Genomic DNA, 26,016 nt, shown 5'->3' with positions numbered 1-26,016 from the left:
GTCAGGAGCCGTTTCCTCCTAAATTATTACAGGAACCATCGCCCTGGGGAGTCTGCAGAAACTCCACACCCCCAATTGTATTGAGAAACCGTTCTATTGACAGAGCCTACCCCACACCCAAATTAGCTGTAAATAGAGAGCTATTTGTTAGCGGAACCCGCCCCACATTCCAAACTATCTAGAGAACTAGGTGTGTCAACTCGTGACTTCCTGGCCTACGTGACCAATGTGGACCACGTGACCAACGTGAACTATGCGGCAAGAGTCCAGGCCCCTGTGCCCACCCCCCAACTCCTTATCCTATATAAGCTATAACCTGTCTCTAAAAAACGGAGGCTCTGACAAACCTAGCATGGCCTCCTTCTTCTCTCTTAGCCCATTATCTTACAGATAGTGCCTCTCCAGGACCCTGGAATAACTGAACTGCCAGGTGGGTTACAACCCCTAGACTAAGTAACCCACCCAAAAGCGGTTTACAACAAAACCCATTCTTGAGGCTGGAGAGATGGCTCAGAGGTTAAGAGCATTGCCTGCTCTTCCGAAGGTCCTGAGTTCAATTCCCAGTCACCACATGGTGGCTCACAACCATCTGTAATGAGGTCTGGTGCCCTCTTCTGCCCTTCAGGCATACACACAGACAGAATATTGTATATATAATAAATAAATAAATATTTTTTTAAAAAAAAGAAAGAAAATAAACCATTCAAGACAGGGTTTCTCGCCGGACAGTGGTGGCGCACGCCTTTAATCCCAGCACTTGGGAGGCAGAGGCAGGCAGATCTCTGTGAGTTCGAGACCAGCCTGGTCTACAAGAGCTAGTTCCAGGACAGGCTCCAAAACCACAGAGAAACCCTGTCTCGAAAAACCAAAAAAAAAAAAAAAAAGACAGGGTTTCTCTGTAGCTCTGGAGTCTGTCCTGGAACTAGCTCCGTCAACCAGGCTGGCCTCACAGAGATCCACCTGTCTCTGCCTCCTGAGTGCTGGGATTAAAGGTGGTGCCACCATTGTCCCATGAGTGATGTCACTTGTGCTCTGCAAGTCTTCTGTTACCCTAACATTCTCAGGCATTATGTTTAGGCTCCCTAGATCCTAAATCTTGGGCACTTTTTTTAGTCAACAGTATCCATTATTATGAAAGTCATATATATATTGTAAAGAATCTCAATGTAGACATGTCTTAAATTGTGCACTTGGGACTGAATTGTTTTCTGAATTCTCTTTCCAAAATTGTGCTATGCTTAAACAAGACTGAAGTAAAATACCTGGGCCAGACTCTAGAAATCTTGGTCCAGTGCTGATTACAATAAAATCAAGGTGAGCCGAGTTTCATTCTTGGTTCAACCCGTTATTTAAAAGAAAAAAAAAGTCAGGCTTAGACAAATTCCATTCTTATCTCTTTATGGATTGTTTTTCCCTGCCTGCTGTAAAATCTACAGGGGAATCACCACATATGGCTAAGGACAAATAATATTTAAGCTGAAAGACAAACCAGGGATACAAAATGTCTGAATCGGGGGCAAGGACCAGGGATCACCAGGAGACCCAAGCATGCCAAGGTAAGAAAAAGTGAAAATCAAGCTGCTGGCAGAATCAATGACAGCAGCCCCTTTTTAGCACAGCAGGGAGCTGGGCTGATGCTCTCCTTGGCAAGGTTCTCAGAGCACTGCTTCAAATCCTACTGTTATCACAATCATGGGAACATGAGAAGGGGAAGAAAGATCAGAGGGAAAAATGGAGGGAGGTTCAGACTATCTTGGCCATACTTGCAAGGCTACAGTAGCTTGGCCACACGAGCTCAGATCAATGTCTTGGAGAATTAAGGGTTAGAATCCAGTTCGAATTCAGAAACCAACTAATCCCCAATTCCTAGGAATTTTCCTGGCCATTTTTCCTCATACTGCTGCACACCCCTTAAGTACTCCCCGATTCCCTGCAAGCCTATCTTATCATATCCCTAGCACTGTGCCTGTTAGCAATGGTCTACCAAGAGGCAGGTACTGGTATTTTCCACTCAATCAACCACTTCTGCAGGCCAACTTGTCCATGCATCCTACTCAAGGCTTCAAGTACCCATGAGGAAATGCTCTCACCAAGTTTGCCTTCCAAACAACAAGCACACCCTGTTCCAAGTTTGCAAACCAATCAAAAAGAAATAGCTCAGAACATGAGTCAGGAGCAAACGCATATCCAAGAGACATACAGAGACAACCTCAAGCAGCAGCACTCTCAGCACAGGACACAACTAGGAGAAGGTTTTTTTGTACGTCCTGTTCTCTGCAGCTTCACTACAGTGGCTTTACTGTCGGTGACTGACCAGAGCATTTCAGCCAGTTAAGCCCAGTTCATTTGAGGCTTCCCATTTACAAATACAGATACTTTATTTCATTCACTTTTCCTTAATTTTGTGAAGTCTATATTTCTAAGAGCACAACAAAACTCTGTGGCATTTTGATAATAAAAATGCTGGGGCATCTTCCTTTAACAATGTTTCCCCTAGTATTTTCTACTATGCTGAACTCAGGTCAGGTCCTCCTAGCTCTGTTATTGATAAACCCTGAAGTCTAGTTCCTTTCCCAGGGATACACAGCATGAAGGTCCCAGAAACTCATCCAGCCCACTGTGCTGTAAATAAAACCCAAAGTTCACTGGAGGCTTTCTACACTGCAGCTTACTTGGGTTTTCGCTCTCACTCACTGAGCTCAAATACAACCCTGTGAGGCAATGTCAAACTTATTTGCAGACTAGGAAACTAAGGCACAGACGGGTGTTGCTGGAGAAAGCTAAGACAACCCCACCTTCACACAAAACAACTGTCGCACTGGCTCTACGATTAGCAGCCAGGAACTGACTTTATTTATTTCCTCTGAGCACATGAAGAAGCTTGGCAGTCAGGCAGCCCAGGAGCCAATGTACAGACTTGTCTACCGTCAGAGCCTCTTCTTGCTCCAGACCTGTCTTGCTGAGGAGACAGGGCAGGAGATAGGCACCTACAGCGAAACTCATACACTCGAACGCAGTGATGAGATCAAGAGACCAAAGCACACTTCCAGGACCAGTGCATCTGCAGACAGCAGTCAGAGGCGGTGAGGCAGAACCTCTTCCTTAGAATGGCGAACACCAACTGGGAGGTGGAGCGGAGCTGGCATTCAGGTTTGAGGGCTGATGGGTAGTGAGCTCACTTGAGGCGGTAGAGCACCTTGCGCTGCATGCGGTGTTGGACCTCACCCCTGCGCAGCATAAGCTGCAGCACCTTCCGAATGGCATGTTCTGGATACTTCTGTAGGAGGGAGCAGAAGATAGATACAAGGATGGATCACCAGGACCCAAGGGAGCCCATGGTTGCTCATAAACAACTTTACAACAGACAAAAGGCTTCCACCTTCATTCTGCCTTGACTTCAGAAGGGCTTATACTTTGTAATACTTCCTGTGGACCAGGCAAGTATAGTCCTATATCAACTTTAAACATCCAGTATTAGGAATCATCTCATTTTACAGAAGAAGAAACAGGCTCAGAGGGTATCTGAGATCATACAGCAATTAAGTGAGCTAGCACTTAGGTCCTTGTGACCCTAGAAACCAAACTTTCTCCAGCCCCAGACTCAGTAAATGATAATCTTTCCACCTACAGAGCAGGATGCTGGTGAATCTTTTTACCAGTATGAGCTACTGTGTAAATTACTTCCAGGAGCAAAATGAGAATACACAGAAAAGAGAGCCAAGAACAGAAACCAGGGCTATCTTCATGATTTTAAAGGGCACAGGTTCCTCCTAGCACCCAAAAGCACTATCTCCTGTGCATGGGATCAGTAACCCTCTGCCCAATGGGCTACAAAGCTCACTCAACTGGTTCTTGGTTCTCTACCCTTTAAGGAGCCAAGCAACAAGGGAAAAGACTAAGAGATGGGGAAATTAGAAGGTGGTTTCTGCTACCCAGCTTGTACCTTTCCCACTTCAAGGGATATATAAGTAGCCAACTCCAACTATAGCGGTTCTTAGGGAAGAAATGGTGGCTCAAACACTCCCCACCCTAGCAACCCACTGTTGAGCATAGAGCACAGGGCAAGGGAACCAGCAGGAAATCCTCTGTATCCTGGGCATGGCTTGCAGGTTCCCAGTGTTTAGGAAGGCTCACCTGCTTGGTAAAATCCTGAATAATACTGTATTCAGACACCTGGGAGCCAATGGCAAAGCGGCGCTTGAGTTGCTTCTCAATGCGGCTCAGCATCTCTTGGTCCTCCTGGGTAGTGAAGCCCTCCACTCCTGTGAAAGTGCAGTAAGGAATTGGGTACTAGAAAACCCAGTTCATCTATACTGGAGGGTCAGAGAAATGATAGCCTCTCAGTAGAGTGGCCTAACCCAGAGAGAAAATTAAAGACAGAACAGTGTCAGGTGACAGTGGGAACCTTACCACGGAAGTGAGAACTAAGAAATATAGGTTGCAACAGAGGCCATCCAACAGGCCCAGCGCCAGGTGGTAGAGACATAGCCATCATGGTAACTGAGAGCCAGGTACCATGAGGCCCTGTGGGTCACACACACTGAGGTAACAGGAATAGCCACAGAAAGGATCGGCCAGAAGCAGTTTTGTTTGGTTGGGTTTATTTATTTATTTGGGGGGAAATGTTTCACTATATAGCCCTGGGTGGCCTCAAACTTCAAACTCAAGAGATCTTCCTGCCTCTGCACCACCATGTGCTGTGGAAGTACAAGTTGGAGTTACAGAGCAAGAAGAGAGGGAAGGCAGGACCTGATAGGGTCCAAATATGGGTGACATTCATGAGAAGTCCTGGGTAAGAGAAGCTTACGATCTCCACCAGATGGGAGAACATCATTCCTTCTCCAACACAGCTGGCCCAGCTGTCACCACTCCCTACCACTCCTTACACTACCTATACCTACCTCCTCACTGTATTTATCCCACCAAGAAAAGTAAGAAAGTCTATGGGATAGGTAGAACAGGGAGGTTGGGAACTGCTTGCTTACAGCTCCGACACCTAGACAGTGACTGGCAAATTCTCAGCCAGAATCCTGGCCAGATCAGAGTAAACCTAACTCTGAAGAGGCTGACATATCACCAGTCTCAGAAGACTGGCTGAAAGCAGGCAACAGACACTAGGGCTCAGGGACCAACACGGCTGTGTTCCACTAAGACTTGTGAGCAAGGCACCACGGAAGCTCTGTGTCAGTCTCATCTCTGAGACAGGAAGGACTGACAGCCAGGCATCCCAGACGTGACTGTCAAAAAAGATGAGGCCACAGGCTGGGAAACTCTACAATTCTGAGCTCAACACAGGGGGGAAAGAAGGCTGCCAGCCATTCTTCACCAGTGACAGGCCACAACAATTAAATTTAATGAACTGGCTCAAGAAGCCTAGAAAAAGCTTCCAAAATAGTGAAAACAGTCAATGGAGAAGTGGGGGGCAAGGTTATTATCAAAAACACATCCAGGCAGCACCCTGCAGGCCAACAGCTAACTAAATCTCTAAGTCTAAGGTCAGGACTACAGCCTAGCACTTACTCACCTGACAGATTGCCAGATAACGCAGCATCCAGTGTGGACACCTGGAATAATCTCAGTGCTTCCTCCACATCGGCCTCAGTGGCAAAGGGCTGCAGTTTCATCTTACTTAGGGCCTCAGCAATGCGCACAATAGCCTCCAGCTGCCTGTTGGAACAACAGAATACTCAAAGACCTCAGCCCACTTACTCCCCCCACCCCAACCCTTTAGGAAGGAGCATGGCCAAGGTAGTTAGAACTATAGGGGAGGGGGCTGGAGAGATGGCTCAGTGCTTAAGAGCACTGCCTGCCCTTCCAAAGGTCCAGAGTTCGGTTCCCAGCAACCACATGGTGGCTCACAACCATCTGTAATGAGATCTGGTGTCCTCTTCTGGCCAGCAGGCAAACAGACAGAACACCAGGAATACTGTATACATAATAAATAAGTAGGGAAAAAAAACTATAGGGGAGATTGCCGGATAGATTGCCATCCCCATTATCTATTACCCCATATTCTTAGTACTGGAACCCAATTTTCATTCCAGTACATGCTGCCTGGTAAAGGATATTGCCTGCCTCTTTGGTCAAGGTGGCTGTGTAAACAAGATGTGACCAATGAGCTCTAAATCCATGCATCATATGAAAATGTCAGAAGTATCCTTCACCCTTGATGAAGGGGAGGGCTTGGTCCAAGCTCAACTTAATGTGCCAGGCTTTGCTGACTCCCCATGGGAGGCCTTACCCTTTCAGGAGTGGATGGGGAATGAGTTGAGGGGAGGAGGAGACAGGTGGGACTGGGAGGAGGGGAGGAGAGGAACTGGTGTGTAAAATGAACAACAACAAAAAGCGTGTCCCCGGGCTGCCTCTCTTGATGATCAAAGTAACGGCTGGAACTTCTAAAACCTTATAGGGCTGAAAGGTTGACAATGATGGACATAATGAAACCCAGGCTGACAGCTCTGAAAAACCACCATAAACTACATATTCCCCAGTTTCATAATGAAAATAAACTTCCAACATAAGCTACATTATACACAATCAAATCTAGTTGTAATTGTAATCAAAGCTAGAGGTAGGATTCAGCTTAAGATCGTAGGCCCAGCTGTAAGTATAAGTTGAGATCCAGTGAAGATCAAATTCGTTATGGTTACATAGTTGGCCAAAGGCTAGAACAGAGCCTGGCTTATCTCCCAGGACAGTGTTCCCCTTACCTCAGTCTGCCTCCCAGAGAGGGAAGCCAGGCCAACTACAGAAGTGAGGCACACCCAACCATCCCCAGGCTTAAACAAACACACAAAGACAGACCATTAGGAGGCCGGAGCACATGGTTCCAGAGGCTCCCTTTCCCAACCCACCCTGGGCATGTATTATGAGGATGGCAATGGCCAACTGGCCCTACTCTGTGAGATGAGGCCCACTCGCTCACCGCACAGTGATGGGGATGCTGGAACGGCGATCACTGTCCCTCTCATGCTGACGGGCCCCACTCCGCATGATGATATAACGATTCTTCAGCTTCTCTGCTGCCTCTGCCGACAGCCGAGGGCCACACCTCCTGCAGATAGCAGAGTGAACTAGCATGAGACCGGCAAGAAATCTCAGTTGCCCATCCCATCCCCAGGCCTCTACTTGGCTTGCAGACGTGTATGTTCCCACATTACTTGCAAGTCATTTGAAAGAAAGAGGGACTAGGGCTGGCTATGAGCAGGTGTCAGAGATCTACATGGCATCTCTTTGAGAAAGCTGGTTGAGATCTGAGCAGATGTGAAGACAACTACTCTGACTGCTACTAGCTGCACTGTGCTATCTGGCCAACAGGTGTACATTCTTCCAGCACTGAGGTCCACACACAGTAGCAGGCTTCTGAGCAGTCTCCTCCTCTCTACCCTGCTGATCTGAGAAAACTGAGGACCACCTCCAAGGCTTCCCAAAGCTCAAAGACATAGGAACTATCAGACCGGACTCTGATGCCCACTCACTCTGGCAGGTGCATGACCTGGGGGACCACTCAACTGCTATGATCAACCAACCAGTGCCCCATCTTTGGGGCCAACCCTTTCAAAGATAACTAATACTGAGAATCTGAATGAGGTTAATTAAGGGCACAGCCTTTGGGGCGGGTACCAGTCTGTTCCCACTACTTCCCACATATGTCCTCAGACAAGTTATCTAACCTTGCACCTCACCTTTCTACAACAGAGCTACAGGTCATTTATATACAAAAAGACAGAACCATGCCTAGGATAGAAGAATCGTGTAGGGTTCCGGTGATAGTTAAAGCTGCAATCCACTGAGTACTGACCCAGTGCAGAGAGATGCCAAGAATTTAACCATCTTGAGCAGTCCTTATAAAACATCAACCTTGGGCTACTGAGGCTCAGAAAACTTGAGCAACCTGCCCATTATGGTGGGCACCACAACGGCAACTTTGAAGCAAATAACCTTACACCCATGGAGTGAGTCACAGTGCTAGATGAGAGCAGAACACAGTTCAAACATGGTTACCAGGTAATCCTGGGTAAGGAAGAACAGGTCTGCATGCTCTCCACCCATGAAGCCCATGTCACCGAACAGGGTTTTCTCCCAGCACTCACGCTCGGCAGTAGGCAATGAACTTCTTCATCTTGGCCAGGTCAATCTCACCCTCCACAGCCTGTGTCTGTGTCAGTGCACTCACATGCAGAGTGATCACATGTTTGGCCAGCATCTTGGCAAAAGAGGAAATACTGGGTAAGCACAAAGGTTGAACAGACAGGAAGAAATAATGATGTGGTGGGATGTGGCTTCTGCTCCGTTCCTGTGGCCTATCTACTGCTGGCAAGTATGGACATAGAGCTGGGTGCTGGATCTTTGTGAGTTCAAGGCTAGCCTGATCCACAGAGTGAGTTCCAGGACAGCCAGGGCTACATACAAAAACCTGTCTTGGTGGTAGATATTGGACATACCCAAGCCAATGAGAGTCCATCCTGGGACCTCTACTACAACTACTGGAAAAGTCTTCTTTCTCCCTCTTTTCTTTAGGGACAGTTAAATCACCAGGTATCAAACTGAGTACACATTATTGATTCTATTAATACTCAGAATTGAGCCAGGATCTTTTACATGCTAAGAAAGCACTCTGACACTGAACAAAATCCCCAGTCCTTTATTACTTCTTTTGAGATATGGGTCTAAGTTGCCAAGCTGACCTTAAAGTTGCAATTCTTTTGGTTTAGCCTCCACCGAAACCTAAACCTAAACCTGGTCAATCTTTTTTTAAAAATATTTATTTATGTATTTGAATATTTATTTATGTATTTAAATATTTATTTATTTATTTAAATATTTATTATGTATACAATGTTCTGTCTGTGTGTATGCCTGCAGGCCAGAAGAGGGCCCCAGACCTTATTAGAGATGGTTGTGAGCTCCCATGTGGTTGCTGGGAATTGAACTCAGGACTTTTGGAAGAGCCACATCTCCAGCCCAACCTGGTCAATCTTTTGCCATCTGTGGTGGTTTGAAAGAAAATAGTCCCCCCAAAGGAAGTGGCACTATTAGGAGGTATAGCTTTACTGGAATAGGTATGGCCTTTTAGAGAAAGTATCTCACTGTGGAGGAAGGCTCTGAGTTCTCATATATGCTCAAGCCACACCGTGTCTCACACCACTTCCTGTTGCCTATAAGTCAAGATGTAGAACTCTCAGCTCCTTCTCTAGCACCACATCTGTCTGCATGCTGCCTTGCTTCCCATGACAATGGACTAAACTTCTGAACTGTAAAGCCACCACAAGTAAATGTTTTCTTTATAAGAATTGCCGTGGTAACAGTGTCTCTTCACAGCAGTAGAAACCTTAATTGCCTGAGAATGAAGCAGAGAGACAGTTGGGCCAGCAACCACCTGTGCACTAAACTTATTGCAAACCAAATTCCCTAACTATTTTCTTTCAGAAATTTACTAGCAAGGGCAAGGAGTGAAGCTCAGTGGAAGCATCTTGCTAAAATCACCCAGCATCTCCCTCAAGGCATAAACAGGACTAGGCCACAGGACTCCAGGTCCCTCTCCAACACTCTGCAAGTCACTAATGCAGTCATTTCATGTGCTTCTCGCTCACAGCCTATCTGAGCACCAGCATTTCCCTGGCAAAATCTCTTCTTCACCCTCATGACCATGAAACCACCTGGAGCCACCAGCCCAGCCAATGAGACATACCATGTCCCTCTCCTCATTGTGCTCATCTTTGACGATGAAGATCATGTCAAATCGGGACAAGATGGTAGGCATGAAGTCAATATTGTCCTCCCCTTTTGTCTCATCCCATCGGCCAAATACTGAGTTGGCTGCAGCCAGAACAGAGCAGCGAGAGTTCAAGGTGGTAGTGATCCCAGCCTGAGGTGGAAAGTGGGGAAGAGACAGTCAAAAAATCCTGGGACAGGCCTCTCCTTCCTCGCATATGAACTCATACACATACACCCATATACATACATTACATGTGCTCATAAGGATGCATGCGTGCGTGGGTGTCTGTGTGTGTTCCAGGCCGGCTGCTGCCAGCATAGTCCTAAGTAAACATAACCTGGTACATCCACCAGGCTGAACTGATGAAGGATGAAAGGGCCACTCACCTTGGCAATGGAGATAGTCTGCTGTTCCATGGCTTCGTGGATTGCCACACGGTCATCTTCCCGCATCTACATTGGAAAGACACATCTATCAGAATCCTCACCAGGGAGAGGAAAGTGGCAGGAGAATAACTAGGAATTGCTGCCATTCCATAATACAGACTTCAGGTCAGCCAATGGCAGATGACCACATGAGCTTGGCTTTCACGCTCCCCAATTTCTAGAGTATCTCAGAGAGGTAAAGCAAGCAACTTATCCAAGTTACCCCAGAGTGATAGGCACAAGAACTACATACAACTCTCTCAGAAGTGCTATGTGCTACCACACCTGAGTCCACACACCCCAACTAGAAGACTTACTCACCTTGTCAAACTCATCAATACAGACAACCCCACCATCGGCCAGAACCATGGCTCCACCTTCCATAATAAAGTTTCGGGAAGAGGGGTCCCGCATCACTGAGGCGGTCAAGCCAGCAGCACTGCTGCCTTTTCCAGATGTGTATACCTTGGGAAAGTAAGGAGAGGTGTCAGCACCAAATGCTAGCCCCAAATGCCAAGAACCCAGAAGGTTGTAACTACTCCACATCACAATGCAAAGGTGACTGTACAGTCCAGAACTCAAGGAAAAAGACCATCCTGGGCCTCAGCCTACTTTAAGAATTTCTTTGAAGCTGGGCAGTGTTGGCACACACCTTTAATCCCAGCACTCAGAAGGTAGAGGCAGGTGGATCTTTCTGAGTTCAAGGCCAGCCTGGTCTATAGACCTAGTTCCAGGATAGCTAGGGTTGTTACAGAGAAATCCTGTCTTGAAAAATCAAAAACAAAAGTCTCACCTGAGCTACAGCACAGCCCTGTGACATAAGCAATGAGGCCCAGAAAAGGAAGGGCATATTTCAAGCTGGCCTCAGGGCTGGGAATTCCTGGTTCGTAGGTTGTCTCTACCCTTAGAGTTCTTCATCTGTGAAGACCTGCATGCTACATGCTGACAGACTCCTTGAAACATACCTACCTGAGATGCTTGTAAATGAGACACTCAGATCAGACTGCACTACCGGGAATGCCAAGTACTTGTCTACAGTAGGCCTGGGGTGTGGCTTAGTGTGTTAAAGTGTTTTCCTAGCATGCACAAGATTTTCAGGTTCCATCTATACTGACAAAAAAAATTATTTATATTGAACTACAGGTATAAACAGATTATACAAGTTATTTTCACCTAGTCTTACTTTCTAAATGTGGCTACTACAAGATTTAACAGAGCTCACAGTTTCAGGCCATGGTATTTCTATGGGATGGTGCCAATGTGGTAAACTTAGCACACACCCCTCCATCTAAAACCATCACTTCCTACTGCACAGTCCACTTACCCTGATCTTCCCAGACCTAGGAGACCTGGATCATTAGACACACTGGCTTTAGAACTGACTTGTTCTAAAGTCCCCCAGTAGTGGGATCTTGAGCTCCGTTCCTATCTCCAATGCATAACACGGGTGGTAATACTCATGAGGAGACAGTTAAGTGAGTAAAAACGTTACAGGCACATCAGGAAGCATCTGGCCCATCTTGATACCAGCTCCTATCACTAGCAGTGCCATTATTTTGCAACTAGATAGGTTGATGCTCAGGGAGTCTAGGCTACCTCTTCAAAGTCCACGTGACTACTGCTAGTCTGAGAAGCAAACCAGACCTGACTCAGTCCATGTTCTTACCACCCACACCTAACCTGTTGTCCTTTCCTTCTCACACCCTCTCTGCCATCCCGACAACAGACAAGATGAATGAGAAAAAAGTAGGTCCTGGTTGAGCAAGAGCCCATGAATGCCCAGGAACTGTAGCTTTATTCCCTGCTGGAGCATCCAAGCCAGGAAGAAAGTAGTCCCCAGCCACTCACCCCAATGGGAGAGCACTTCTCCACAAACTTCAAAAGCTGTGACTTGGCTGTGCCAGGGTCCCCCAACATCAGCAGGTTGATGTCACCTCGGCGAGTGAGTCCATCAGGGAGCCTAGACACAACAGGTTGGTAGAAGACAGTGCATCTGTGGGCTGTCCTTGAACTCACCATCTTCCTACCTCAATCCTCCAAATTTTAGGATTATAATTAGGGATCACCACTCCTGGCTTTGTGTGGGTTGGTCACCCTCCCCTCAGAGTCTCCAAACAGGTGCAAATGACAGTTTGGCCCAGAAACATGTTCACACCCAGTTCTGTGCTTCCTAGCCTAACACTGGGGGCAAGGCTTATTTCCCAGGTAGAGATGTAAAGGAAATGAGAGCTAAGGGTGGGGGAGGCACACCTGAGAGCTATGCACACTGCAGAATAGTCACAGAGCAGGATCCAGTCCAACCTGGTACCTGGAGTAAGCCCCTTCGTTCTCTGTGCCTCAGTTTCCCCATCTATGAAATGGACACTACAGTGACACCCTTATAGGCTGAGAGGACAGGGCTGGGTTGGAGTAGTACCAAAGAGTTCCACAACAGCCTGCAACGGGACATAACAAAGGTTATTTATTTGGGGATAAACTCACAGTAAGGGTAGTCATTGTAGTCCTCTGCCTGTGCTGGGAACTGAAACCAAATCCAGCAGAAAGGGAGCTGCACAGGCTTTGCTTTTCATCTGTACTTACAGTACATGAGACCATGCCCAAAGTGGGCCGGTCTACTGAGCTTAATACAAAACTATATACAATAAGAACAAATATCAAGTATTGTCCAGGGAAGAGGCAAAAACATACATAAAAATTAGAATGACAACCAGTATGAACAAACATCAAACAAGAAAAATATGCCAAATGTTTCACTAGTTATCCTATCCTAAGGCGTCTAAATCATGTATTAAAAATGGCTTATATAGACACATATAATGGTAGTTGCCACTTATTAAAAAATCAAAGCTGGTTTTGGAATTTGACGTTGGCTCTCCTCTAAATCTAATTAAAAAAATTCAAAGTTTCTGTCTCATATGAGGAGCCATCTGGTACGGGACAGAAGGAAGATAAAATCTAGGGACTATAGTTAATCAAACTCTGCTTTCAAAAATTTTACTTCTCCCCATACCTACTCTTGCCTCTATAGTACGCTTTCGTTGAAATATGTCCATAGAAATTCAAACTTTCCGTTTTGATATGAATAAAGTTTTCCACAATGAACAATACATTTCCTGCAGTAATCTTTGTAGTCTCCAGGAAGAAGATAGAGCACCACAATTCCCCCTGGTTGATACGATGTCTTATGCTGGTAGCACCACTTTAAGATCAGTTAGGATTATAAACTGCTCAAGATGATTTCAACTTGGCTAGCAGAGACGGTGCACCTTCTTATAACGTTCTGCCCAGAACTTCAAACAAGAATTTCAGAAAAACCCTACAAACTATACTCAGAGACTATCTGCAATTGTACCAGACAATAATCTTGAAATTTAACCCATCATTTTAGTTATACAGGATCCCATAGAAATAACACTGCGCCTTGGACACCTGGAATTCTAGAAAATGAAGTCCACTCTCCCAACAAAGTTTGTCCTCAGGGTTAGGGCCATCTTATTAGGGCTATAGGGTTGGGGGTGGAAATGAAGTAGACTAAGGGATCTCTTTTGAAAAAAAAAGGGGAGAATGGGGGAAGCCAGGCAGTGGTGGTACACACCTTTAATCTCAGAATTCAGGAGGCAGAAGCAGGCAGATCTCTTTGAGTTTGAGGCCAGTCTGATCTACAAGAATTAGTTTCAGGACAGGCTCCAAAGCTACAGAGAAATCCTGTCTCGAAAAAATCTACAAAAAAAAAAAAAAGAAAGAAAGGAGAGAGGGGTGATGGATAGGATGGGATAATAGGTAGATTCCCTTCCCAGGTCTTTGATGGGGTTGAAGACAAAACAATCAGTTACTTTCCTCTTATGACTTAGCCAAGCCATTTTCAATATAAGACTTAGACTCCTTAGGATAGAATAACTATTGAAGAATTTAGCATGTGTTTCTTGTTGGATGTTGTGCATGTGCGTTGTAATTCTAGTTTTTATGTATGTTTTTGCCTCTTCTTTTTCCTGGACAATACTTGATATTTGTTCTTATTGTATGTAGTTTTGTATTAAGCTCAGTACTCTCATATTTAGACAGAAAGGAGGAAGTGTTGTGGAAACTCCTTCAGCCAATAGCCTTTAAGATACCGGCCCACTTTGGGCATGGTCTCATGTACTGTAAGTACAGATGAAAAGCAAAGCCTGTGCAGCCCCATCCCTGTTGGATTTGGTTTCAGTTCCCAGCACACGAAGAGGACTGTGATGACTACCCTTACTGTGAGTTTATCCCCAAATAAATAAACCTTTGTTATGTCGCATTGCAGGCTATTGTGGAACTCTTTGGTACTACTACAATTGGTTCAGGACACATTAAGCACAAGAATGCTCTGAACATATAAAAAATGTATTAAACAGTAGCCACTAGTACAATGCCATTGCTGCTACTGTCTGTAGCTGTATTTTAGTTTCAAAAGGACATAGGAAGCCATAAGTGACCCACACCCGCAATCTTAGAATCTGGGGAACTGAATCAGAAGAATCATAAGTTGCAAGGGCAGTCTGACTATATAATGAGGAAAAAACACAAAAAATGTGTTTCAAAAAAGAAAAACCAAAACAAAGTATGTATATGTCTGTCTATATGACACTTTCTAAGTGCTAGATGTCTCACATATCTCAGTCAAGCACAGAAACTGTTCAAGGCGGCCTCTCTCACTCCCCATACAGTCTAGGGCAGAGATCAAACCCTTGGTCCTAGCCTAATGTTTTCCCACTGTGCTCCCCATGCCAGCAGGCTGAGGGACCTGGGAGACATGAAGAAAACTAGGTTCTCAACACAGATGTCCTTCTGAAGCAACCTTGTCATTAATACCCTCCTCCCAGGCTCCTCACCTCTTCCGTGAACCCCCAAAGAGTAGGCAGGCTATAGCTTTTTTCATATCCACGCCCCCGAAGATGGAAGGGGAAATGCTCTTAGAGATGAGCTCATAGATGTTGGGGAGGGCAGCCAGGCGACGAAATTCCTCCTCTTCCTGTGGGCTGACAGACCCAGTAAAGCTGCGGCCTAGGAGGACAGACAGGTACATAAGTGAGCAAAAGACATCTCCTCCAGCCTACTGCTGGGCCTAGCCCTAAATCAGGAACCTCCTCACCCCCTCAGCATCAGGAGGGCACAATCTCATTCAAGAAAGTTAGGGCACAGGACTATCCCAGTCTTCCAAATCTCAAGGGTCCAGTGAGGAAAAGAAGGTTCCAAACAATCAGAAGGACAGATCATAGGTAGGTTAAGTGGTGTATGCCACCTTTAATCCCAGCACTTGGGAGGCAGAGACAGGAAGGTTTCTGAGTTTGAGGTTAGCCTAGTCTACAGCGTGAGTTCTAGGACAGCCAGGGATACAGAGAAACTGTCTCAAAAGCCCAAAAACAAACAAACAAAACAGGCCAGATCATATGGCCCCTGGGGACCACTGGCAAATCTCTTATAAGGAAGATAAAGTAGAGAACCAATGCAATTGTTTGGTCGCAATAGCATGGCTCACTTTAGCTGCTGAGGAATGGAGAAAGTGGACTCTCAAGTGTTCTTCCAAGAACAATCTAGGAGAAAGAGTGGGACTCAGACCAGGGCACTAAGAAGTGGACAGTCCTAACTGTGAACGTAAACAGGCAAACAGGATACTTGCATTGAGGTGGAAGGATTTAAAAAGAACTGAGGAGGACCTGGAGGGTTTGCTGAGCAACTGAAAGTGGGGAAAGGCTAAGGAGGAGCCAGTTTCAGAAGGTGGGAAATAAAAGTGCTTAACTGAGCCGGGTGGTGGTGGCGCACACCTTTAATCCCAGCACTTGGGAGGCAGAGGCAGGCGGATCTCTGTGAGTTCAAGGCCAGCCTGGTCTACAAAGGGAGTTCCAGGGCGGGCTCCAAATTTACAGAGAAACCCTGTCTCAAAAAACCAAAAAAAAAAAAAAAAAAGTGCTTAACTGTAGCCACATTGAGTCTGGGATGGCTAGTCAAGCAGAGTTAGATTTAAGTCTGGAATATGGCTAGATAATCAGATGGCTTTTCCAATTTTAACCCGGGGATTTTATGGACATAGAATATGGACAGGGTACTCAAAATTCCATCAGTCTAGCCCAGAGGTTGCTACCACTGCCCTGGGTGCTAAGCATGAGTTTTCTACTCCATGTGAGAGTTGAGGCTATTTACTTGATTCCTGACATTTGTGAGCTGAAGCTATTTACAAGGCCCCTGCCATTCAACCCAACTCTAGTTACTAGAGATCCAGTTATATCCACCCCCTACAAGGCCTGAGTTCCCATCAGCTCTCCTATATGCTGCAAGACCCTTTTGCTCCACATCTCCATCCTTCCAAGTCAGTGCTGACACCCCTGGTGAAGGAAGCCTTCCAATGACACCCTAGCTCCTTCTCAGTTCCTTGATGGATTCAAGCAGTTCAGTTTCAGGCACCTGCTCCTCAGAGGCTGTTTTTTCAACTAGACTGCTCAACCCTCTTTGTCTCCTCTGCAGCTACCGAGACGCAGTGCAGCACACACCATTGCATCCATCTACTGCACTGAGTCATGCAATTCAAGCATGCATTTAGGCAACAACCTCAGAGAGGGAGCCACAACTATACAGTAAGTGGACATTTTGGGAAAACAAATTTTGCCTTCTGAAAAATAAACACCCTGGGATTGGGAATATAGCTCAGTGGTAGAATATTTGCCTGGTATGCACAAGATTCTGAGTTTGAGCCCTACCATGAAAAAGAAAAGAAAAGCATGTCCTGATGGTTTGAGCAACTCACCAGAGCCATCTGTATCCACCTGGATGCCCAGGACCCGGATGTAGGAACTCCGGATGCCCACACCCACTCTGTCCCGGCCTTTGCCGGAGTTCATTCCAAACTTCTTGATGGAATAGATGCCCATGATGGTGACTCTGTTCCCAGGAACAACCTTGTCACACAGGTACCTGAGAAAAGTGCAGTAAATAAAGAAAAACAAGTGAAATCCAGGGTCGACGGTGTGGTCAGCTTAGCATGTTTACCCCTAGCATCACTATCAGGCTGGCTGGATCCTCACAAGGCCTAGAGGAAGGGACCTTTCCCTACTCCTGCTACACACCCATGGCTGCCTGGATGGCAAAGACAGTGTTTATGATGCTAAGCTGGCTCTCACTGAACTCAGCACGTCACCAGCTGTGCTGGTGGAGCCCAGCCTTCAAATGCCCTAGCTCCATTTTATCTGCCACCAGGCTCAATGGGTGTCTCATTTTGACTGCTTAGGAAACCTTTCTCCTCATAGCCTGCCAGACTCCTTGCAAGGACCACTCTCAATTTCTGCCTCTGACACTCTCTGAACTCAACCAAGTCAGCCTGCTTGTAGGTTTTCAGTCAGTTCTTTTAATAAGATGGTATGTGGTTAAAAGTCTCCAAGTTTCCCCAGAACCAGTGTGCCTTAAAAGACCAGAGCAGGGGGCTGGAGAGATGGCTCAGAGGTTAAGAACAATGACTGCTCTTCCGGAGGTCCTGAGTTCAATTCCCAGCAACCGACATGGAACCATCTGTAATGAGATCTGGCTCCCTCTTCTGGCCCGCATGCATACATGGAGGCTGAACACTGTGTACATAATAAATAAATAAATCTCTAAAAAAAAAAAAAGAAAGAAAGAAAGAAAAAAAGACCAAAGCAGCTGTGTGATATTCAAGAAGTCATTGTGCCTCTCTGAGCCTAGAGACATGATACTTAATCTGACTTGTCTCAACTGTTGGGAATCAAGCAAGGTAAAAAACACAAAGATGTGGGCAGTGGTGGTTCACACCTTTAATCTAAGCACTCAGGAGACAGAGGCAAGTAGATCTCTGAGGGTTTGAGGCCAGCCTGGTCTGACAGGTTCCAGGACAGTAGGACAGCCAGGGCTACACACAGAGATAGCCTGTCTCGAAGAACAAAAGAAAACACACACACACACACACACACACACACATTCTTTTTTTTTTTTTGAGATTTATTTATGCATTATGTGTACAGTATTCTGCCTACATGTATGCCTGCAGGCCAGAAGAGGGTGTCAGACCTCAGTACAGATGATTGCTGAAAATTGAACTCAGGACCTCTTAACCGCTGGTCCATCTCTCCAGCCCCACAAAGGTGTTCTATACACTAACACTATCAGATCACAGCTTCACAGGACTGTTTCAGGCACCCATACAGTTTATTAACCTCCTACACATTTCATACCTTAATCCTCAAGCCCTCTGGATACTCAGAGAATACTCTAATACCCTATACTCAGTTAAGGAATTGTGTTAAACCCTTGACATTTATTGTTAAGCAGTCTGAGATAGTCCAGACCCCCATTTTACTGATGGGGAAAAAAAATGAGGCTTAGGGTGTAGCTTTCCAAAGAGTCTGCGTCTGCACATACTTGCCAGTAATAAAGCTGACAACCATGGTCCATCACTCCCCAGAAAGCTTTGCATCTGTACTTGACCTCAGGTGTATGAGCCCAGGGTAAGCACTCAGGGACCTGTAAACCTTCACCCCAGGTCAGATTATAACTACTCAACAAAACCACAGGCAAATTCTTTTTTTTTTTTTTGTTTGATTGTTTGGTTTTGTTTTTGTTTTTTTTTTAATATTTATTTATTTATTTATTATGTATACAATATTCTGTGTGTATGCCTGCAGGTCAGAAGAGGGCACCAGACCTCATTACAGATGGTTGTGAGCCACCATGTGGTTGCTGGAAATTGAACTCAGGACCTTTGGAAGAGCAGGCAGTGCTCTTAACCTCTGAGCCATCTCTCCAGCCCGTTTTTTTGTTTTTCGAGACAGGGTTTCTCTGTGGTTTTGGAGCCTGTCCTGGAACTAGCTCTTGTAGACCAGGCTGGTCTCGAGCTCACAGAGATCCACCGGCCTCTGCCTCCCGAGTGCTGAGAGTAAAGGCGTGTGCCACTGCCGCCTGGCTACAGGCAAATTCTTAACAGGAAGCTTGACTAGGACAGCAGATTGAACAGGAGCTAGCACAGCTGCTGGTGATCCTGCTGTGCTGAAAGAGCATAGGCCTTGGTACCACTTGTAAGTCATCTGACCTCCCCCAGCTAAAGTCCCCATGTAAAATATGGGTAGACAGGCCTTGTGGACTATGGGAGACGAGAGATGACAGTCAATAGAATAAGAAGCACCAGACACAGGAGCTCTACCCCGCACATGCACTCTGCTCCAGATGATCTCTATGGTACACCTGAGTGACATGTGCAACAACCCACAGCCCTGCCAGCTTACCTGTCGCAGTAGAGCTGCATGTGCCTGGGCATCTCACCATGAGGCACTGCATCAGGAAGCTCCTGAAGTTTCAGGGTCTGGAAGTCTACACACTTGCACTTATCAGGCATGATAAAGTAAGGGTCCAGTGGGCACTTTGGGCGCCCTGCCTGATCCCTGGACAGGGGAGAAAGCAGTCACCAGAGTTACCCTGAGGACCCAAAGGCAGCGCTCATCCATTCAAAGTCAGCCTTGAGATGCAGCAGCAATATAAGGAAGAGCTGGGATAAGTTTGGAGAAAGGCCTGGAAGGACAGTTTCCATGATGGCAGGATGCTATATCCAAAGTCAGAACTTCAGGAGCCTTGGCACACTGAGGTGGCAATCATACTCATAATTCCCTCATGAGGCCTCACTGTCCCCACATGTGAAAGAGAAGCTATATATCAAATTCCTTGATAAACCACATCCACAGCCAGGATCTTTTCCAGTAAGGTTTTACCACCTCTAGAACATTCTGAGGATGCAGACTCTAAGGCCTATATATAAGTCTACTCAACTAATATAGGTGAGGAAACAGCAGTGAACCAAAAGTCCCTGGTCTAGAAGCTAAGTTTCCATTAGGATTGAAAACTATCTGTATAGTATAATGACATTCAGTAAAAATAGGCAGGTGGGAGGGTGCAAGCACAGGATAAGGAAAAGGATAAGGTAAGAGGACAGGTAAGGAGCCTAAAGAGACAGGAAAAACATGGCAGCCTGAGGGAAAACCATTTAGGCAGAGAGAACTAGACCCACAGCAGCCTATGGAAGGGCCAAGCCACTCTGCTCCTGAATAGGAAATAGACTAAGGAGCAGTAAAGCTGGGACATGAGGAGATGGAGGAACTCCTCTGTGGCTGCAGGTGAGGGCAAGCAACAGCCTAGGACAAGGCCAGTATGCCTCAAGCAACGTGGAAGCTGAGAAGAAACCAGAAGAGAAAGCCAAAAGCAGTCAGGATACAAGTAGGGTTCATTGGGTCAGAGTCAACAAACATTTCCTAATAAGAACCATACAGTAAATATTTTAAGTACTGCTAACTGAAAGTCCATTTGTTCTACCACTATAGTGGAACAACATGCAAAATATCAAGTAAGATAGCCATGTTCTCAGGCAGTACAGTGGGCACTCTGGCTCTAGCCCAGCAAGTCAATTTGCTTTAGAAGATTCTGAGTGGGGTAGTGGTAGCACATGCAGGCAGATTTCTGAGTTCAAGGCTAGCCTGATGTACAGAGTGAGCTGCAGAATAACCAAAGCTACACAGAGAACCTTTCCCCTCAAGATCCCATATAGAATCCATCTCTATGGACTGTTTCCTCTTCAACCTTGTGTCTCCCACATAGGTTGTGTGACATTCAGGTGGGGCAACCACGTGAAGGAACACCATGCCGGGTCTGACCCAAGGGTATCGTGCTACCCAGCCCTTCACGGAAGGCCTAGAACAAGTAGCTACATACGGGCAGTACTTGCCAGGGTTGTTGGCTTTTTGATCTGAAGTGATTCATTCAGGTCACTTCCCCCAGAATCCCTCCCGGCTATACACTCACATATTGCACTTCCTGGGGAGAGCATAGCCCTCCAGTCCTGGACGCATGGCAATATTGGTGAGGGTGTTGTGGCAGCTGCGGCACTGAATGGAGATACGAGTAGCTTTGGCACGAACCGCAGAGGCTGAGATGATGATGCCGGGGATCTTCACCAGGTGTGACATCATGTCTGACTGTAACAGAGACACAAGGAGACTTGATGCTTAAGGAGAACCAGGAGACATGAGAAGGTGCTGAGGAAAGACACGGCCAAGATCTGGAGGAGGTGACAAAGCCATGGCTCATAGTTTAGCTCAGACTTTCCAGAGCATTCAATGCCAGGCTACCTGGACACCAGGTTCAGGAGCCTCAGACACAGGCCGGTACTTTCAGGGGCCTCGCAGAACAATGGGAGAAGACTGGAGAGACAAAGGAAACATGAAACACCTTTTATGACAAAACCATAGGACCCAAACCCCAGCTCTAACAGTAACTTCCTGTGCTGTACACCACAGGGAACAGACATGGGGCAGAAGCCCAGGCTCTAGTTCAAGTTCCATCTCCAGCCACTATGGACCTTCTCCAACCTTAGGTTCCCTATTGTAATGACTACTGGATACTAACACTAAGTTTTTGGGGGATGGGGGCGGTTCAAGACAGGGTGAACAGGGTGTCTCTGGAGACTGCCTGGAAATCCTGGTTCCAGCATAGGAACCAAAAGCTATAGAGAAACCCTGTCTCGAAAATCCAAAAGAAAAAAAAAAAGGCATATACAACATTCAGCTTAAAATTCTTCAGAAATAAATAGGAAAAGGCAGAAAACTAGATAAAATATTAGCATTCCATCTCAGCTAACAGCATATGGAGCTCATTACACTTTTCTCTACACTTCTGTATGTGATAAGTTTCTCACAGTGGGCAGGTGGGCTAGAGATAGCTCCGCAGTTAAGAGCATTGGCTGTCCTCCACAACTCCCAAGTTTAGTTTCCAGCACCCACATGGTGCCTCACAACCATCCGTAATTCCAATTCCAGGGATCCAATGTTCTCTTCTGACCTCCATGTACACATACATTGTACACACAGTACACACAGGCAAAATACTCATGCACGTAAAATAAACCTAAAACAAACAACAAGCAAAGTTCCTTTTTCCATCTTTCCATTCCAAGTTTTTCTGGAACAAAGGGGCTCCAAAACTGTTCGAAGGAGAAACACAGGAAAAAGTGGCCACCTCTGGGAAAAGAGGATGGAGTCACAAAGACCTGCCCAGGCATTACAACCCTTGAACAATCCATATAACAACCTTTTTCAAAATTACCTACAAGGGTGCAGATATCCCATCCCTGGTAGGGGAATCCCTCTAGAATACTGGTTCTCAATCTTCATAATGCTATAACCCTTTAATACGGTTCTTTGTTTTGGTGGCCCCTCCAACCATAAAAATATCTGTTGCTACTTCATAACTGTAAATTTGCTGTTAGGAATCGTAATGGAAGCATCTGGCATACAGAATATCTGACATGTCACCTCCAAAGGGGTGCAACCCACAGGTCAAGAAGTACTGCTCTGGGGCTGGAGAGATGGCTCAGTGGTTAAGAGCATTGCCTGCTCTTCCAAAGGTCCTGAGTTCAATTCCCAGGAACCACATGGTGGCTCACAACCATCTGCAATGAGGTCTGGTGCCCTCTTCTGGCCTGCAGGCATACACACCAACAGAATGTTGTATACATAAGTAAATAAATAAATATTTTAAAAAAAAACAGCACTGCTCTATAGGGCCAAGTACTCACTGCAACCAGTACATTTGCAGTACGTTTCCCAGAGTGGAAGAGGTATGGCTCTGTACAACCCACCCCGCCCAAACCCCGCCAGAAGAGGGACAAGCTTCTCTTTCCAATGAAATAGCCGCCCCCACCCAGACAGATCCAATGCCACCATCAGAGGCAGAACCTAAGATGCAGTTCAGTTCTAGACCACGAGACTTGAGAAGAAACCAACAGAGACTGCGCAAAGGACTCAGCTGTCTGTGGAAGCGAGGCTGTCCTGCTAACCGAGAACAATTTGACAGGGCCTCCAAAACTGCAGAGCTCTACACGGTCCAAGCAAGATAAATAGCCTTCGGTGTAGTGACGCCAAGTCAATGGTGACACCTGGACACTACTACAGAGTACTGCCACATGTACTGCGCCTTTGATTCTCAACAACCCTAAGACAGAACAACAATCAGTGTTGCGTCCTCCTTCCTGCATTATAAAGCCTCTTCTACATAGCAGCTAGAGGGATCTTTTGAACTCGGCATCAGTCTCCGGCTGGAGTTAGATAGAGTACTTGGCCAGCCTCATAGAAAGAAAATGGAATCGGGGCAGTGAGTAAAGACACCTGCCTGCCTCCAGGAACTGCACATGTGGACGGCACCTGCACACATCCACCTCTCGTTTACCAACATTCAGGCTCAGGGGACTCCAGCTGCACTGCTTTCTCTCCACTCCTCCAAACAGGCGACCATTTTCACCCCTGGGTCTCTGCACCTGCTGTTCTTCCTTGAGCTAGTGGAAAGCCCTTCCAGGTTTTGACCTGGCTGCCTACACACCCTTCAGTTTTAGCTCCAAGATTACTTGCTCAGAAGGATTCTCTCCCAACTCTCCACCCATCTCAGCCATGGCCACGGTGTCCCCCATTTCTTTTGGTCTTTTTAGTTTTTTATTTTTTATGTTTTTTTTCTGAGACTGGGTCTTACTATGTAGACCAGGCTGGCCTCATAGATTTGCCTGCCTCTGCCTGTGAGTCATGGATGGTGTTTACTGGTCTGTCAGTCTCCCCAATGGACAGGAAGTCACTGCTATTTCTACAAGACTCAACTCTGCCTTCCCTTAGGACATCAATATACAGAAGTATTTTATACATAAGGACACAGGCTTACTTAAGTGTCCCGCTCAGGGTCACACATCTGGTGCCACAGGCTACCGATGCCAGAGCCTTGTGCACCATATTATCAACCACGCCACCCTGACTGGCCCACTCAATAGACCCACCTTCAGAATCCGAATGCTAGATGGGCTGGCATCTGACTTGAGCATGACCTGGATGTCCTGGAGCTGCTCATCACCTGCAGGCCGGGGTCGGGTCACCTCATCTGCTACCTCCTTGGCAGCTTCCTCAAGCTGAAGAAGAGGAAACGTATGAACTGCTGGTGACGGGACTGGGCCAGGCTATACAAGACTCTGAAACGGGCGCTACTCACCAGTTGCAGGTGCTCGGCTGGCTGTTTGTACAAGTAGTCGGCCAGCTCCTCGTCAAAGCTGGCCAGGTCCTCCATCTCCACCTCGACCCAGTATTCCCCCAGGTTGTAATGCCGCTTCAGTTCATCTCTGCGGTGGCCAACAAGACGGCGAGGAGGAGCCGTCAGCCGCGGTGCCCACGCCACAGCCCTGCCCCCACCTCCCTCCACACCTGACCCGAGGGCGGCCCAGCCTCTACCCAGAGGGTCCTCCCTAGACCTCCTTCGCCTCACGCAAGCGGACCCACCTGTACTTGAAGGTGAAGCCCGTGCGGTCGGTGCCCACTCGGTACTGTCGCAAGAACTCCTTGAAGCGCCTCTGCAGCTGCGACTTGCGGGCCTGGCCGTCGTCGGCACCCGGGTCGCCACCGAAGCTGTCGCTGTAGAAAATGCCGGGGTCGTCGAAGCCCGACATGACTGCACCTCGGTCCCTCACCTCTCAGCGCCGCGCCACAGGAACCTCGGTCCCCTACAAGCCGGCTTTCGCGGGAAAACCAGCCTTGGCGTTCGTCCGCCGCGGCGTCTGCGCTCCCATTGGTTCGCTCGGCCCCGCGGCCAGCTATTGGGCCGCTCTGGTCCGTCGAGTCCCGCCCCCCCTGCCTGATTCCAAAAATGATTGGCTGTGATTCTTGGTGAGGGCGGGTTCGTGTACCACTTCCTTCCGGTCTCCATTTTGTGAGCGGGACGTTTTGGCGCGAAACTTGTGAAAAAGGAGGAAGCTGTGACTGTGGTGCGAGCCAAGCCACGCAAAGACGGCGGAGCGTCACGGGAGCTTTGTGCTCATTTCTTAAAGTCTTTTAGGTCCGGCGAGGAAGCCGAGCCTGGTGGCGCAGGTCTGTCAGCCCCGCTCCAGGAGGATCGCGGTAAAAAGATGGGCCTGAGAGATGACTCCATGATGAATAGCGGCGCTTGCTGTTCTTACTCCTCGGTTCCCAGAGGGGCTCACAACTGCATCTAACTCCAGCTCCAGGGGATCCAACGTCCTCTCTGGCCTCAGTGGGCACATATACGTGATATAGAGATGCATGTATTTTTTAACTTAAAAAAATGAACTGTAGCAATGGCTCAGCAGTGTAAAGAGCGTATTGCTCTTGCAGAAGACAGTTCCCACACACACGCCCATATCGGGCATCTCACAGGCTTGTAACTCCAGCTCCGGGGGATCAGATGTTCTCTGGCCTCTGCAGGCACGAGCACTTACTACTTGGGCACATATAAATCTCCCACGGGTATACACAGACACGCATAAAGGGTAGACTCCCATGTCATTGAGTATGGTGATTTGTTCTAGCCCTGACGAAAATGAATGAAACTCGGCCTTAAAAGTGGAAGGGACTAGAGAGATGGCTCAGCGGTTAAGGGTACCCTGGTTCAATTCCCAGCGCTCACATGGCCGCTCACAACGGTATGTATTTACAATTCCAAGGGATCCAACACCCTTACACAGACAAAATAATTTTTTTTTTTTTTTTGCTTTTTCGAGACAGGGTTTCTCTGTGGCTTTGGAGCCTGTCCTGGAACTAGCTCTTGTAGACCAGGCTGGTCTCGAACTCACAGAGATCCGCCTGCCTCTGCCTCCCGAGTGCTGGGATTAAAGGCGTGCGCCACCATCGCCCGGCTAATAAATTTTTAAAGAATATGCATATACTGTAAGAAAAATCACCCCTCTCTGAGCTACTGGGAGAAAGTAGTATGCCTGAGAGGTGTTCTTTTGCCCCAGCCCAGCAGGAGACGCCAGAGTACCGTCCCTGGCAGCTAGCTCTTGGTTGGTTTTCGGTTTCTGACAGCTCACCTACCCCTAGA

At 47.0% G+C, this 26,016-nt stretch overlaps 1 protein-coding gene across 2 annotated transcripts; it reads right to left on the bottom strand.

Annotated features, from left to right (window-relative positions):
* Positions 1 to 2,825: 2,825 nt before the first annotated feature.
* On the bottom strand, positions 2,826 to 24,746 carry LOC142852096 (DNA replication licensing factor MCM5). 2 transcript variants are annotated; one of them, XM_075976511.1, is made up of 16 exons: positions 24,462 to 24,746; positions 24,178 to 24,304; positions 23,969 to 24,097; positions 20,956 to 21,128; positions 19,392 to 19,547; positions 16,910 to 17,076; positions 15,000 to 15,171; positions 11,992 to 12,103; positions 10,465 to 10,608; positions 10,105 to 10,170; positions 9,692 to 9,868; positions 8,094 to 8,206; positions 6,926 to 7,054; positions 5,525 to 5,667; positions 4,135 to 4,262; positions 2,826 to 3,277 (listed from the first exon to the last, which is right to left on the bottom strand). In XM_075976511.1, the coding sequence occupies exons 1-16, from the start codon at positions 24,626 to 24,628 to the stop codon at positions 3,176 to 3,178; spliced, it is 2,205 nt and encodes a 734-aa protein (XP_075832626.1). In that variant the 5' UTR covers positions 24,629 to 24,746; the 3' UTR covers positions 2,826 to 3,175. The 2 variants fall into 2 exon arrangements, with proteins under 2 accessions (XP_075832626.1, XP_075832627.1); XM_075976512.1 differs by lacking the exon at positions 4,135 to 4,262 and having other exon boundaries at positions 3,084 to 3,277; positions 24,462 to 24,745.
* Between the last annotated feature and the right edge of the window lie 1,270 nt (positions 24,747 to 26,016).

This window comes from Microtus pennsylvanicus, chromosome 6 (assembly GCF_037038515.1).
Source record: "Microtus pennsylvanicus isolate mMicPen1 chromosome 6, mMicPen1.hap1, whole genome shotgun sequence".
Lineage (NCBI taxonomy): Eukaryota > Metazoa > Chordata > Mammalia > Rodentia > Cricetidae > Microtus > Microtus pennsylvanicus.
This window is presented reverse-complemented; position numbering and strand designations above follow the sequence as displayed.

What these genes read in the sequence shown, in the direction of transcription:
- LOC142852096 (XM_075976511.1), bottom strand. Translation starts at nt 24,628, where the DNA reads ATGTCGGGCTTCGACGACCCCGGCATTTTCTACAGCGACAGCTTCGGT. An exon ending in CAGCCGAGCACCTGCAACTG is followed by an intron (nt 24,098 to 24,177) that starts GTGAGTAGCGCC and finishes CCTCTTCTTCAG; the next exon opens with CTTGAGGAAGCTGCCAAGGA. An exon ending in GGTGGATACAGATGGCTCTG is followed by an intron (nt 15,172 to 16,909) that starts GTGAGTTGCTCA and finishes CTGTCCTCCTAG; the next exon opens with GCCGCAGCTTTACTGGGTCT.